We start from the raw sequence: 15,921 nt of genomic DNA, 5'->3' as shown, positions 1-15,921 counted from the left end.
ATCTGTAAATTTGCTCCGCGGGTCTGTCAGAGACAAGCTCAGCAGACTGTGCTTGGAGAAGATACTATTTCTAACAGTTTGCTTCACATGTTGAATCTGATCGAGCCGCTATTTATATTTGAACCATTTCTGTAGAACTGATTCCAGCTGATTATCCTCAGCAAGGTGAATAAGGATTACAGAAAATATTTCCTGTGTATAATATCTGTGATTTGTTTTGTAATCTCTCAAGTGTTTATGAGTAATGTGTGTCCTATTGTTATGTCTGTGCTAACATGTGCACAGCCTCTCTCTCTTTATAAAGAAAAAACGTGTCCTTAAACTAATGTTTTGCGCCAGAACAAAGCCCTGTCGGGTTTTAATGAAGACTGAAGGTGTGGATATCTAGGTGGCAGTGCTTATTGCGTGTTAGCGATCTGGAGCGATCTGGAGGTGGTGTTGTCTGTTTGTTTACGTTCATACTCTTCTTACAGCCCACACTGCAAAAACCGCAATGATATTTTCTGTCTCTCGCTGAGGCCCGGATGATTGCCAGCCTATAGGATGGCGGGTCTCGGAGGAAAACTGTTGTTACCTGAAGAGGTTATCACCCTTTGAAGTGTGGCGGAGTTTTGGCATAGCTGGCCCTGGCCTTGGACCGTGTGTTTTATCCCTTTGGGGCACTGAATTATTTTATCCCTCCATTTTTATATGCCTATTGTAGCAGCGATTCTTTCCCGTTCTTGACTAATAAATTGTGTTTTAGAACTTGACAAGTTCCCATCTGTTACTAAGTATTTATTGGCACCTTATTTGAATTTTTCAGGATGGAAGCAGTCGTAATTTTATGTTATGCTGTTTAATCATAAAGTTGTTCGTTACGATCGAATTCAAGAGCAATATAATTATTTGAGATGGATATGTTATGTTAAAGATAAAATTTTAATTAAAGGTTTAATTAAATAACTTATTTATCGATTGAAAATGAAATGACAGCAATATTAATTCTTTTTTGAAATATTTTTTAATTAAATATTAAATTCACAAAAGACTTTTCTTTGTGGAGTATGCATGTTTTCCGAAGCTACTTCAAAAAATACACATTAACTCATCAGCAGGAATTTATATAAACTAAGTGATAGCAGCTTAACCTCCTAAGTCCTCTCTTTGCTATTTGGGTTGATTGGGACCTGATGAATGTAAAAAAAAAAAAATTGTGATTTTTTTTTACTTAATTTTTGATTCTGAGAAAAATGAGATCCACACAAGAGGACATTTGATAGAACACTGGCAGTATAATGTCCTAGATATCAGGCCCTTACAAAATTTAGTATGTTGGTATATATATATATATTTCAGTGTTTGCTATTATCCATATACACACACAATAACAGCCCCTCTTGCTCAGTTGCTGGCGTTTACTCTTGCTCAGATCTCCTCTCTGTGTGCTGACATACACCTGTGGCCCTCCTCTCAGTGTGTTGTTCGCGCTCACAACATTTCTGCTCCATGCGCATTGAACTCTCTAAACAGTTATAAGTGTGCCACAAAACCAACCAATCACAGACTTGGATGCGTCTTGAATTCTGATTTGCTGTTACGATCTCCAATCAGCTCGCTAGCTACTGCATTCTGGAAGTAGCTAGTAGCTAAGTCCAGTGGAGTGGTTTGGTTTAAACTAGATTAAAACCAGTAATGGTCTTACAAATGATATATTTTAAAATAAAATAATGAGACATAATAACCGAAAATGGATTTAGCTATTTTGAAAATACTACATGTCAGTAGTGACGACCAAAAAAGGCAAACTAGTCTGATTTAAATCAAACCTTTGACTGCAATTTGACAACAGAAAGAGATCGTCAGTCTGCGCAAATATTTGGATGTCAGGAGACATCAGTCCTCGATCTTTCCAGTCTGGAGGGAGCTTGTACGAGTCTTCGGTTTCACGCAAAACTAGTTCTGGTAAACTAGACTAAACTGAGCAAAGACTTTCTTAGTAATTTCTGAGTAAATCCGCGAAGCACGAGTGATAGCGTGTGTGAGAGAGAGAGCGTGACTCAGACCTGGGAAATAACAGAAAAAGAACTGACGTGACGGACTCTCTGTAGGCGTGATGTCCAATAATGGGCCCCAGCTGACTGAAATATTCCAGTATTAAGAGTGCAAGCGAAAAAAAAAAAATGCAAGTCAGTCAGTCCGCTCCAAGAATAAAACTTTTATCATGATTACTCATGGTTGGATTTAGTAACGGTCTCCGGAGCTGGTGCTAACTTAAAAAAAGTAAATGCCCAGCAATACAAGAAAACAAAATCGCTACAAATTCATCCACATGACACAGTTACTGTATAAATTCATTTCTCGGATCAGTCACGGTCTGACGGAAAATGTTTTGTGTTCTTATTTATCCCCCTGATATTCCATCTGTCATGGGAGGAGAGGAGGGCTGCACCCTGCTCTTCATTATTTTAGTTTGTTACAAATTTCTGTTCCTATTCTGATCGAATTGGGTTTCATTGTTTGTTTACAGCTCAAATACTAATAAGATGAATAAGTTATCTTAACTGACTTTTTTTTTTTTTCGAGGAAACGAGTTTACATATTTTTTTTTAAGTTCTGGGAAATTCGATTTTACAGTGACGGTAAGTCAAAATTATGTTATTCAGTTTTAATATTGCCATAAATAGACACAGATCACTTTTTGCCTTTTATTATTTTGTAAATTCTGTTTCATTAGTATATTTCATTTTGGGGGGGACAGCACAAAAGCAGAGAGAGAGGGGGATGGAGAGGCTTTATGGAGTGGCACAAAGATTTTCCAGTGTCTGTGTTGAATAATACCACTTTAACTACTTGATCATTTGATAGACTGCACCCATTTACTACAATAATTATTTTAGCTTATTTAACTGGAAAATTCTAGTCAACATGACTGAGCTTTTACCTCACATTTCATAACTAAAGGGTCTACCCCCAAATCGGCATATTACATTGAAATCTGTGAATATGATTTCGGAATTGTTCTTAGACACTAAAATAGGTCATACAATTAAATGAGTTCCTTTTAAAGATAACATTGTAAGACAATGTTGTAATTGCAGTTGCAAGGCATTGCATGACATAATTTGGACTTGATTGTCAACATGATCAATACTTTTTTTGTTAATGAGCCCCTAATGATACATCGTAATGTTCACTACAGAGTGAATTATTTTCATCAGTCTCTCCTCTGGATAAATAAACTTTCTGATATGGTAAAAAAAAAAACAAAAAAAAAACAATGAGTCAGTAATGCACGTGGACCAAAAAAAAAAAAAAAACCCAACAACAAAAAACCCACAACGTGGAACCCACCGTCACGTGAAAAACACTTTATTTTATTTTGTTTCTACACAGGCTGAGAAACAGCTCGTGTTGCTCTCTTTACAGCATGGCCAATAGTGCGATCATATATTTATTTTCTCTTCTAATGTTCTGTTCTAAAGGTAAGCTCTGTTCAGTATTCTCTGTTTTGTTTTTAACGTTTTTCTCTGAAGTGATGAAGGTATTCTATTTACATATGAACTGGAGGGAGAGACAGAACTATACAATATTATTATATCTGCTAGTAACCATTAACATCTTCATCAATCAGAAGATTCTTGGTACAGTATGAGTATATATCTTGTAAAATAAAAATGTTTAATTGAGTCATACTTTTTATGTTAGATAACAACATCTGACACTGTCCATTTTCATACTACAACTAAGAATTGAAATATAAAATGATGAATGAGGCATCAAAGTCTTTTGAGACAAAGTACATTTAGACCAAACATTTACTGTACGTTTTGTTCTTTTTTCTGAATGACACAAAAAGGATAAAATGAAAAACTTAATATCATCACTTTCATAATCTGGACTCTAATGGTTTACTGTTTTGAGAAAATTGTCAAACATTTTTAAGAAACATATTTTAGCGATTATGAAAAACTGTACAGTAAGATGCCAACAGGTTTGATCACTGATAAGCAGACACACACTCGAAGGTCAAGCCTCACTTGTCTATGTTTTGTGCAGCTCTAACAGCAGTGATCCAAACACAGCAGACTGTGCTGGCAGCAGTGGGAGAAGATGCTGAATTCAGCTGTCAGCTCTTGGAGAATAAAGACGTCCTTCAGGTCACATGGCAGAAAATCTCAGCTGGTGGAGAGACAAATGTTGCCACCTACAACAAGTACTTTGGTCAGAGAGTGAATGATGGCTTTACAGATAAAGTTGAGTTCAAATATACTGGACTACAGAACTGCTCCATAGTCATCAGGAATGTGACGGTGCAGGATGAAGGATGCTATCGCTGTCTGTTTAACACTTATCCTGAAGGTGCCTTCACTGGTAGAACCTGCCTCCAAGTCTATGGTGAGAACTTTTACCTTATTCCAACAGATTCAAGTTTTATTGTCATGTACAGATAAACAGTGTAGCCACATTTACCTATAATGAAATTCTTTGGCTCATGCTCCTCAGCTTTACATGAGCATATAGAAGTGTGCAGTTAAATTAAGAAGAAAATAACAGAAAATAGAAGTAATAATAATGATAGAGAGGAAAAAAAGAGAAAAGTATTAAATATAAAAGCAAAAATTTCCACTGTGTGACATCCCCCATGTTTTACCTGTGACAGTCCCTGTCACATTATTCAAGCGATCTGTATCGGGTGGGTGGCTGGCCAAAATTATGCCTTGTCGAGCACCGCAGCTCTGACAACTCTTCAGGCTGCAGGGCTGGAGCGTTGGGGATGAAACCATAGAATGGGGGCTCAATTACCATCTCTTCCTAAGGAGTGACTCCCTCCACCTCTGGGTGGTGGTCTTCTGGAGGGGTAATGCACAACTTTAGTGCATTCCGATGGAGGACCTTCTCCCCCTCCCCTTTCCCTGGATGCACCTTATACACCACACCTGTATTGCCAACCTTTTCCCTTACAACATACGGCTCAGACCTCCAACCTGGGTGCAACTTGCCTTGTCCCTGCCTATTCCTGTTGCTTATCCAAACCCTCTCACCTGGCACCAATGGCGGGGCCTGCGCACTTCAGACATAAACCCTCTTGTTTTGGGTGGCTGCTGCCATCATGTTCTTCCTAGCTATCTCATAGGCAAAGGACAATCTTTGGTGATGGTCCCTAACCCACCCTCCCAGGTCATGGCATAGGGATTCCTGCTCAACACCTAGGTTTAAATCCACTGGCTGTCTGAACATGCCGCCCAAACATCAGGTACAACAGCGCATACCCTATGGCGCTATGGACAGTGTTATTGTATGCTTGTAAGAGCTCTGGGAGATATTCTGGCCACCTCTGTTGTCTCTCTCCCTTAAGGGATCGAAGCATATGGAGCAGTGTCTGGTTCATCCTCTCAACCCCACCATTTCCAGCGGGATGGTAAGGGGTGGTCTTGCTTTTTGTAATGCCATAGCACTTACATAACTGGTACATCAGAGTGGACTCGAAACTAGCACCTCTATCTGAATGTAGCCTGGCTGGGCCACCAAAAGTCGGAATTACATGACCTCATAAAGCATGTACTACAGTCTGAGCAGTTTGGAACTACCCAGGCATACGGTGTGAAAATATCAGTCATCACCAGAATATTCTGATACCTGTCTGTGGGCAGGTATGTAAGAAAGTCCAGAGCCACAACCTTAAGGGAATACGACACCATAATGGGATGCAAAGGTGCTCTAGGCCTATCTCTATCTCTATCTTGCAGGCTACACGCAGCACAACCTAGCTGGAATTTACGCACCTCATCTTCCATGCTGGGCCAATAAAAGAAGTGGTGTATCCTGGACAGTGTCTTTTCCAACCCTGCATGGGCCGCTGTCTCATGACACTTCTTCCACACCTGCTTGTGTCTTTCTGCAGGACATAGGATTTGAAGGTAAGTTTCATTAGTGTTAGGGTCCCTTACCTCTCTGCACAGCGTACCCTCCCGGAACTGCAGCCTTTTCCATTGATGTAATAACTTCTGTACTGGGCTAGGCAGGGATTTCCTCATTGGTGCATCAGGGAGGGTTCCCTGTCTCTTCCAGCCATTTATCTGAAGCAACAGCCCCTGTGGATCACTTGGTGGAGCACTCGTGGTGTTTATGTAGGCTGTTTGACAGTCTGTCGGGAATCTAGAGAGCATCACCATTAGCAGTCTCTTTTCCAGCCCTGTACTTAACTTCGAAGTCAAAGGACGCCAGCGTTGCTCTGTTGCCCCCAGTCTAGCATTCTGTAAGTGGGCAACGGGACTGTTGTCGGTATACACAAAATACTTGGCACCTGTCAAGTAGTCCTTGAACTTCTCAGTAATTGCCCATTTTAGGGCTAAAAGTTCCAGTTTGAAGGAACTATAGTTTTTGTCGTTTCACTTGGTGGAGTGTAGGCACCTGCTGGCATATGCAATCACCCGTTCCTGCCATCCTGCACCCGAGCTAACATGGCAACTAAGCCTTGATTGCTGGCATCAGTATAAAGTACAAATGGCTTCACGAAATCTGCATAGGCCAGAATAGGGGGCTCAGAGCACGTTTCAAACCGTCAAAGGCTTCCTGGCATTCAGCAGACCACTGGACCTGCATGCTCGCCCTGCTAGAAATTCCAACTAGCAAAGCATTTAAAGGTCAAGCCAATCTAGCAAACCCTGGGATGAATTGCCTGTAATAACCACCCAGGCCAAGGAAGGCTCTGATCTGATGGGTGGTAGAGGGAACAGGCCAGTTCTGGACAGCTTGGATTTTCTCAGGGCCAGGTCTTACTCCTTGTTGGTCGACAAGATGTCCAGGGAACTTCACCTGATGGTGAAACAGTGTCATCAGGTAATGCTTCAACTAGTGCCAAGCGTTCTGCCCCACCCTTACCTCTGCATGTCCGACCCCAGACCATAACTTCACAGTTCAGGGGCACCTGGACTCCTCTGCGGCTAGCAGGTCGAACATAGCCCAGGAAGCCATCAGTCTTGGTGGTAGCCATCTGTTGACAGACAGCAAACACCTCTTTCCATGCTCTGTGGGACTTTAGCCTTTGACGGTGAAAAGCAGACTTGCCTTTGGTAAAAAACATAATTCCAGCATGCACTAATAACATTCATACCAATAATTATAAGGTGTGTGGAACAGTCATTTCTCACAACCACTACCCCTTTTTCTGGTACCCTCACCGCTTCCACCTCAAAATCCACAACAGCATAGCCTGAGTATGGTATCTCAAGCCCATTTACATCCTTTAAGGCAGCGGTCCCCAACCTTTTTTGCGCCACGGACCGGTTTATGCCCGACAATATTTTCACGGACCGGCAATAAGGTGTCGCGGATAAATACAACAAAATAAAACTAGTGCCGGTACCGAAAAAAAGAAGATTTATTCATAACACACGTGAAAAGACCCAGGAAAACAGAGTTAACGATAAAAACGATAATAAAATAACGCTAAAAACCGATAAAAACCCTGAAAACCATACATTTTACACCTGAGCCTCAACTCTCGCGGCCCGGTACCAAACGACTCACGGACCGGTACCGGTCCGAGGCCCGGGGGTTGGGGACCGCTGCTTTAAGGCGAACAACAGGGGTGTGTCAGTTTTGTTCACTTCGGGGAAATGGAGATCCATCACCTGCTGCTGCACCAATGTAACCTGAGAGCCTGTGTCTAATAATCCAGTCATCTTAACTCCTCCCATACACACCTCAATAAGTGGACATTCTCCCACAAAAGCTGTACTGGCCCCCTGATTGTTTAACATGTCCATTGTCCCCACCGCCTGGGCCTCAGCAGTGGGGTTTATTAGTTTAAAGGTGGTTGCTAGTCTAGTGTGCTTTGACAGAACCTAGCAATATGCCCAGCTTGTTTGCAATGATGGCATATGGGTTCTCCCTCTCGGGTCCAGTTGTTAGCATACCCAGAACACTTTGGCTTAAACCTTGGTTTATTAAAAGCTGAGCTGGCTGGGCTTTGCTGTGGCAGGAGAGGTTTAATTTCATTAACAACATCTTTGACAAGACCTCTCATTTGACTTCTGACATCCTCCATAATTTCTTTTTTAAATGTCTCTTTCCAATCTTTTTCACATGGTGGCTTAACACACCTGGACTCACCCACTGCCAAGCACGTGGTTTGCAATCCCTGGTGTCCCAACTGTTCCTCCTCCAAAAGCAACGCCTCCCGATGCACTGTTGCAAAATCCTCTTCTGGATGGTGATGCACGTAGGCTCACGGAGTTTGTGACAACGGGCCCACCTGCGGGCCCAACAGCATCTGTCCCTGTAGGCTCTTTTCAGTAGGTGCATGATTAGGATTGCACTGCTGTAGCCTGCAATACAGCTCCCTCAGCCTTAAGGTGAAAGACTTTACCGACTCATTTGGTTTTTGTATACAACTAAAAACCTGCAAACTCAGAACTGCTAGGGAGGTATTGTCACCATACAAAGAATCTAGATACATGAATATTTTTCTAATCTGGTCTCTGTCTTTTTTCTTCTAACACCCCAACTTGACACTTTGCCTCGCCGCTTAAAGCCTCAATTAAAATTTCTACTTTCCGGGCCTCAGCTATTTCTTGAGCATTCAATAAACCTTGTATTTGCTCTTTCCAGTCTCAATACAAAACATCTGCTTCCGGAGCCTTGCGGACCCATATATTTTGGTACCCAAGGGGCTGTGTGACATCAGTTCAAAAGTCTGATGGCTTGTGGGTAAAAACTGTCTCTGTGTCTGGTAGTGCACATCTGGATGCTCCTGAACCACCTGCCAGATGGCAGGAGTGTGAAAAATCTGTGGCTGGGGTGGCTGGGATCAGAGAGGATCCGCTGCGTCTTCCTCATGCAGCGCTGTCTGTAGAGATCCTGCATGGCTGGCAGTTCAGTCCTAGTGATGCGCTGTGCTGATCTCACCACCCTCTGCAGAGCTTTGCAGTCCAGAGCATTACAGCTGCCGTACCAAGTGGTGATGCAGCCAGTCAGAATACTTTCAATGGTGCATCTGTAGAAGTTTGTAAGTATTCTGGAATTCATACCGAATCTTCAGAGGCACCACAGAAAGAAGAGCCGCTGTCTTGCTGCTTTCATGATCACACCAACATGGTGTGACCAACTCAGATCCTCGCTGATGTTGATTCCCAGGAATCTGAAGCAGCTGACTCTCTCCACCTCTGCTCCTTAGATGTGGATGGGGTGTGGACTCCTCTCTGCAGTCTCCTGTAATCCACGATGAGCGCCATGGTTTTGCTAATGTTAAGCAGCAGGTTGTTGTCACGGCACCATCATGTCAGGGCTCTCACTTCTGCCCTGTATGCCGTCTCATCTCCATCAGAAATGCAGCCGATTATGGTGGTGTCATCTGCAAATTTGATGATGGTGTTGGAGCTGTGTTGCTGGACAGTCATGGGTGAACAGGGTGTACAGCAGGGGGCTGAGCACACATCCGTGGGGAGCACCTGTGCTGAGTGTGAGTGTGGATGAGGTGATGCTGCCTATCCGAACCACCTGAGGTCTGTCTGTCAGGAACTTCAGGATCCAGCTGCACAGGGAGGAGCTGATGTTCAGGTTACGGAGTTTCATGACAAGTCTGGATGGTATGATGGTGTTGAAGGCAGAGCTATAGTCTATGAACAGCATCCACACATATGTGTTTTTCTGGTCCAGGTGAGAGAGGGCAGCCTGAAGTGCAACTGCTTTTGCGTCGTCTGTAGATCTGTTGGGCCTGTAGGCAAACTGGAGCGGATCAAGTGAAGCAGGGAGTGAAGATGTGATGTGAGCTTTGACTATGCGCTCAAAGCACTTCATGGCAATGGGAGTGAGTGCTACTGGGTGATAGTCATTTAGGCAGCTCACATTAGTTTTCTTAGTGACAGGGATGATGGTGGTCCTCTTAAAAAAATTTGGGACAGCAAACTGCAGCAGGGAAAGGTTAAAAAATGTCTGTGAAGACATCTGCCAGCTCATGGGCACATGCTTTGAAAACACAACCACAATGCTGTCTACTTTCCTGAAGTATTTACACACGACTGCCTGAGATATCTGAAGAGGGCAGCTGTCCTCTTCCGGCAAAAGCTCCTGAGATATATGTTTATCAAAGTGTGCATAGAAGGTGTTAAGCTCATCCGGAAGAGAAGCAGTTACCTCCCTCACTCTGCCGCTGTTTCCCTTGTAGTCTGTGATGGTGTTCAGACCGCTCCACATGTTCTTGGTGTTGGAGTTGCTGTAGCAGAGTTCCACCTTTTCTTTGTACTGTCCCTTGGCCATCTTTATTGCTTTCCTGAGTGCATACCAGGGTGTTTTGTATTCAGCTGGGTCTCCAGATTTAAAGGCTGCAGTCTGCGCTCTGAGTGCTGCACGGACCCCTAACTTAATCCACGGCTTCCGGTTGGGGAAGGTTTGTACAATAGACCACGGCACAACGTCATTGATGCATTTGTGAATAAAGTCTGTTACGTACTCAGCATAATTGTTGATGTTGTTGTCAGCGGCAGTCCGGAAGACTTCCGAGTCTGTGATGGTGAAGCAGATTAGAATCAATCAAATGAAAATACTGTAAAATGTGTCAGAAGCTGGTTTCTTCTTGACAACATAGTCCTTGTAATATTTCTTGATCCTTCACAGAGCTGCATGAACCTGTTGTTGATGTCAGAGAGTCAAACTCTACTGAAGAGTGGGTTGTTTCCTGTTCAGCCACTGGTCAACCTGCTCCCACTGTAACACTCAGTGTCTCACAACAAGACCTCAACTTCTCACAGTACAACACTGTCAGTGTGTCCAACACCAACACTACATTCACTGTCACCACTACAGCTGTGCTCTCAGGTTCACGTAACAACAGCACACAGGTGGGATGTGCAGCACGAGTGCTCTCTGCTCCTCACAGAGAGGTGATGGTGATGATTCCTGATGATGATGATGATGGTGAGGAAATATTTTAAAGTCGCTCATTTATAATTCATAATTACTTTAACCTCCTAGGACCTGGCGTCCACATATGTGGACATCACATTTTGGGTTGTCTAGACCAAAATACTACATTTTGCTCTACAAGGGCCTGATATCCACTTCTATTGAAATTTTAAACAAATATCCTCATATGTGGATTTCATTTTTCTCAGGAACAAAAATTAGGTTAAAAAAATCTGGTAATTCTTTGTTTTTATATTCATCAGGTGCCAATCAGCCCAAATGTCAAAGAGAAATTAAAAATGCATGCCATTGAAGAGTTCGGGCTCTTAGGAGATTAAGATCGTAATGTTTGTTTCTTTTTCCAGGTGTAGATGAGAACTCTGGATCTAAACACAGAAATTTAGGTGAGTTAACATTTGTATGTTTTGAGGAAAGTTTTCCTTTTCTGGCTGTTATTTTATAGATGTTTAAATTAATTTTTCCTTCTTTACTCTATTTTTCTCAAAAGCAATCAGGATTTTAGTCATTCTGTCCTCTGTGTTGCTGGTTGCCTTTAGTTGTGTTTCTGCAGTCATCTTTGTCCATCATAGAAAGAAATCTCAGAGCAGGTAATCTTGTTAAACGGTGTCCATTTTAATATTTTTTCCTGAAAAATGTTTTTGCAGGTCTGACTGTTTTTAAATTTTTCAGGCTTTCACATGGGAATTTCAAGATTAATGAGACACCTGAAGCTAATGCCAGAGACAGTCAGGAGTAAGTCATTCTTTATCCTGTTTTTCTGCACTGTTAATCTTTCTTTAGCAACTTTTTTATTTTCATATTTCATTTCTTCTAATATGTCTCCATAGTTCCCTTTCACTTTACTTTCAGGACTAATCTAGCACTAACCACAAACATTTAAACATTTTGCTCACTCTCCTCTGTCTATCATTCAGAGTATTTTAATCAAAATTATTTTATTAGTGAAACATTTTTTTATTTTCATTTCAAGGACTGAAGCATCTTTATTAACAGCAGAGGGCAGTGAGGTCAGACACGAAGGAAGGTCTGAGAGAAAGCAGCACAACAACAACCTGATGTGCTCATCAGAAGCAGCAACAAGACAGAATTTTGAGCAGTGCTGAACAAATGTGTTGTTGATGATGTGACTGGAAATTTTTTTAAAAAATCTTTCTGTTGTGAACCACTGATGCTTTTTATTAGTCCCTTTTTCTATCTGGGTAAAATATCTAATTGAGATTAAAAATCTCATTTCGAAGAGAGACCTGGCATCATGGCAACAAAAGTCAAAATACATGTACCACAACTACATAACATTTAAAGCAAATACAATATCCCGTACGAACATGTGAAAAATATACAATAATAGATCAATTAAGAGCAACATTAAAAACAATCACATTGAAAAAAAGAGTTATTCTCTCATTCCTTTAAAATGGACTTAAACACCCCCAAGGTAAGCAATTCTGATCATTTCAGTTCCTTCTGCAGATTATTCCAGGAAGCAGGGGCAGCATATTTAAAAGCCTTTTTTTCCTAAAAAAGGCTTTTGCTAGAATAGATTTTGGGTATGTGGTATATGGGTCAGTGGATAAAAATTGGCTAAAAAATTGGATGTTATCCAAGCTCAAGCACTGAGACTTTACTTAAGGGCAGTTAAAACAATGCCAATGTGTGCTTTACAAGTAAAATCAGAAGAAATTCCACTATATATTAGAAGACAACTAGTTAATAGTTAACAATTGGATACATTTGAAAGGTCATAATAAAAATCATCCTGTTAAGAAAGTGTTAGAGAAGAGATTTTAAAAATAGTTTTGGGTGGGTTGGGGATAATAGAGCTAGAGCATTTAAAGTATTAAATGCTTTACCATTCATTAAGTATTAAGAATAGAAGAATTACAACAGATATTTGTCAAGAATTTTATAATAGAGTGGTACAGTGACTATTTACAGATTTATACAGATGGATCGAGATCCATCTGCAGCACTATATACATATGAACAATATTAACAGACCAAAAATATATAAAATGTATCAACATACAAACCAGTGTAAAAAAGTAAATATGTAATAAATAGTGTTATGTATATACAGTTTCGTATTTGCACATAGAATTTGCTATTGCACAGTGGTGCTTCATAGAGGAAATGGGAAAAATTGTGTAGTGCGGGGGGGCTGTGTTATCGGTGCATGTGTGAGTTCAGGGTGGTTATGGCCTTTGAGAAGAAACTGTTTTTGAGTCTGTGGGTTTTTGTGCTTGATGCAGAACATGTTGAAACCAAGGTGGGAATTGTCCTTGATGCGCCCCAGGGTGGCTGTGGCTACTATGTAGCTTGCCATCACCAGTGTGTGAATGTGTGTGTGAATGGGTGGATGTCTGGATATGTAAAGCGCTTTGGGGTCCTTAGGGACTAGTAAAGCCCTGTATAAATACAGGCCATTTACCATTTGATGATTTTTGGTACTACGGAGCTCAAGTTTGAAAAGGTGGTTGGTCAGTTAAGTCATGATAAAGGGAAAGGAAAGATTTTTTTTTGTTTTTTGAGAAATACTGGACTCATCAATAGGATCTAAGGATATGGAAGTAGTGTAGCAGTGAACCCAGGAGATGGTAGTAGTGCAACATTGTTGGATGCAAGCTGCCATTAAAAATGATGGACAGGCTGTTGTGTTTGTTTGTTTCCTGTTGCACACAGTTGCAGAAGGGAAACCAGTTAAAATGGAGACTCCAGTTAGAGAAATGAACATTTCAAAGGAAAATAGTTTTAACCTGGCCTGGAAGCTTTTCCTTTTAAAATAATCAAATGACACTGGAGAGAGGACTCGTTTTAATCAGGATTTATGTGGACTTGTTGTGATAAAAAGACTGGATTGGAAACTTTTGGTGTGCTGAGTTCAAGGAGCAATACCCTATTCTGGAATTAGGAGGTAACCAATGAGAGGAGTTCAAGACATGAAGAAGAAGAGCTTGAGAGTTGAACTCCCAGGATCTGGTGTGGAAACCCATTCTCTAACAACACAAGGCCTGATAAGGTGGTTGGAAAGCCTTTCTCAGGAAGATGCAGGATTTATATGTGCTTGGCTGCTTGTTCTTCTTAGTGACCACCTTTTCCTGTTTGTAACCAGGCTAGTAATTCCAACCGTGGCAGCTTTGGGCCTTGGATTGCAGGCCGGAACTGTGTCCTCAGCCACCAGTCTGCGTAGCAGGAAAAATAAATCTTGTGTACCTTATTTTCAGTGTGAGTGTGGTGGTTTTCTATTGGTCACTATTAGAACTTATTACTTTCTTGGATGCCATTTTTCTGCCCATCTAACATACATGGTGTTTTAGTTTGTAGTAAAGCAGCTCTCCTCTGGATGAATACTGCCTCCACCTGAGAGGTCAGATACATCTGTAACTATGTGAAAGAGAGAGTAGAAGAGCAGAGAGCTGAAACTGATGGTGGTGGTCAGACACGTGATTTTATGCTCTTTTTGACTTGAGCAGACGAGGGAGGGTGAATGTGTTGGAGCTGAAGCTGCCTGGAAGGAGAAAAAGAGACCTCAGAGAAAATACATGGATGTAGTAAAGGACTTGCAGAGGGTTGGTGTGGCAGAGGATGGATGGGGTGAAATTGAGGCAGGTGATCTGCTTTGGCGACCCATAAAAGGGGGGCAGAGAATTAACTACATACATATATTTGTTTTGTTTCTTTTAATATATTATTTATGTGACTTATTCATCCAAGAGCAACTTAGCTTCTGATTCGAGTAGCAGGTATTAAAAAACTAAAAATTACCAAGCGATGAAGAGGCTTTACTGAATTCTCAAAATGCAGAAAAATAATGATTTAGATGGATGATTAAAAGATTTCAGCCCTGCAAGGAATGCACCCATGACACTCTACTGCACTGGGAAGTTTTTGTACTTTACTTGGTTATATTTCACAGCTGGGAATTTCCACAAGCAAGGGACTAAGTGAAATTCTCTAATTTGTTTCTATGCATTGTATAATAGCCAGTGAGGGGACAGAGACAGCAAACATGTCAGACCATGGGATTATACATTTGTTTGTTTTTCTAATGGCCTCTTCAAAAGGTAAGTTTTATTCCATATTGTCATTTTTGTTTTTTTAAGTTATTTATTGTGACAGGAAAAAAACAAAACAAGAAGCTCCTAAAAAGGTCATAAATGTGAGAACTTTTCCACAGAAATCTCAGTCAGTTATGCCTGAGACAGAGAGACGATTATAACAGAGTAAAAATAGCATTAACATTAAAAATGTTGATGACAGAAGTAAAGCTAAAATCTCAACAAGCCACAGTTACATACATGTTAAAGGGAAAGATCAAACAGTACTGAAATGAAGAAGTGGGCATTACGGGGTTTCCCCAGTGAAATAACTGAACTTGGAGCACAAAATAATAAATAACATACCAGTAATGCGCGGAGGGAAGGCTTCAGAGAAAATGTATAAGTTCACAGGGAATTTCTACAATAGCACGAGTTAGAGGTGGGCAGATTGATGCAGTTATCAATAGTATTGATACCAATGCTGGCATTGTTACTGGAGATATACTACTGCAATAGGATTGGTACTTTGTTTCTGTCCTGTAAGTTCAGTATGTACCTCACTGAATTCTGTTATGTAGTTGTTGGGTTTTTTTTAATGAAACATAAAACATGGACTATGAAAGCCTCTTACTTTGTTTGTGCAGCTCTAACAGCAGTGATCCAAACACAGCAGACTGTGCTGGCAGCAGTGGGAGAAGATGCTGAATTCAGCTGTCAGCTCTCGGAGACTAAAGACGTCCTTCAGGTCACATGGCAGAAAATCTTACAAGATGTGGAGACAAATGTTGACACCTATAGCAATTACTTTGGTCAGAGAGTGGATGATGGCTTTACAGATAAATTTTAGTTTTTAATCGCCTACTAAACAAAAAAATCAACAAAAAAACATTACATGTCTGTTTCCCCCCCTAAAGCGTCACCACATGGCTATGGAAACATCAGAGCGACAGCTTAGGTCAAGCGATTTGCAGACAAA

At 41.2% G+C, this 15,921-nt stretch overlaps 1 protein-coding gene across 1 annotated transcript; it reads left to right on the top strand.

Annotated features, from left to right (window-relative positions):
* Window positions 1-4,025: 4,025 nt before the first annotated feature.
* Window positions 4,026-11,644, top strand: LOC116323091 (OX-2 membrane glycoprotein-like). The gene is made up of 5 exons (XM_039606701.1): window positions 4,026-4,377; window positions 10,600-10,899; window positions 11,253-11,291; window positions 11,396-11,495; window positions 11,578-11,644. Exons 1-5 carry the CDS (start codon window positions 4,026-4,028, stop codon window positions 11,642-11,644), a joined length of 858 nt encoding a protein of 285 aa, XP_039462635.1.
* Window positions 11,645-15,921: the final 4,277 nt, after the last annotated feature.

This window comes from Oreochromis aureus, linkage group 23 (assembly GCF_013358895.1).
Source record: "Oreochromis aureus strain Israel breed Guangdong linkage group 23, ZZ_aureus, whole genome shotgun sequence".
In the NCBI taxonomy this organism is placed as follows: Eukaryota; Metazoa; Chordata; class Actinopteri; order Cichliformes; family Cichlidae; genus Oreochromis; species Oreochromis aureus.
Note: the sequence above shows the minus strand (reverse complement) of the source record. Positions and strands in the feature narration are given on the sequence as shown.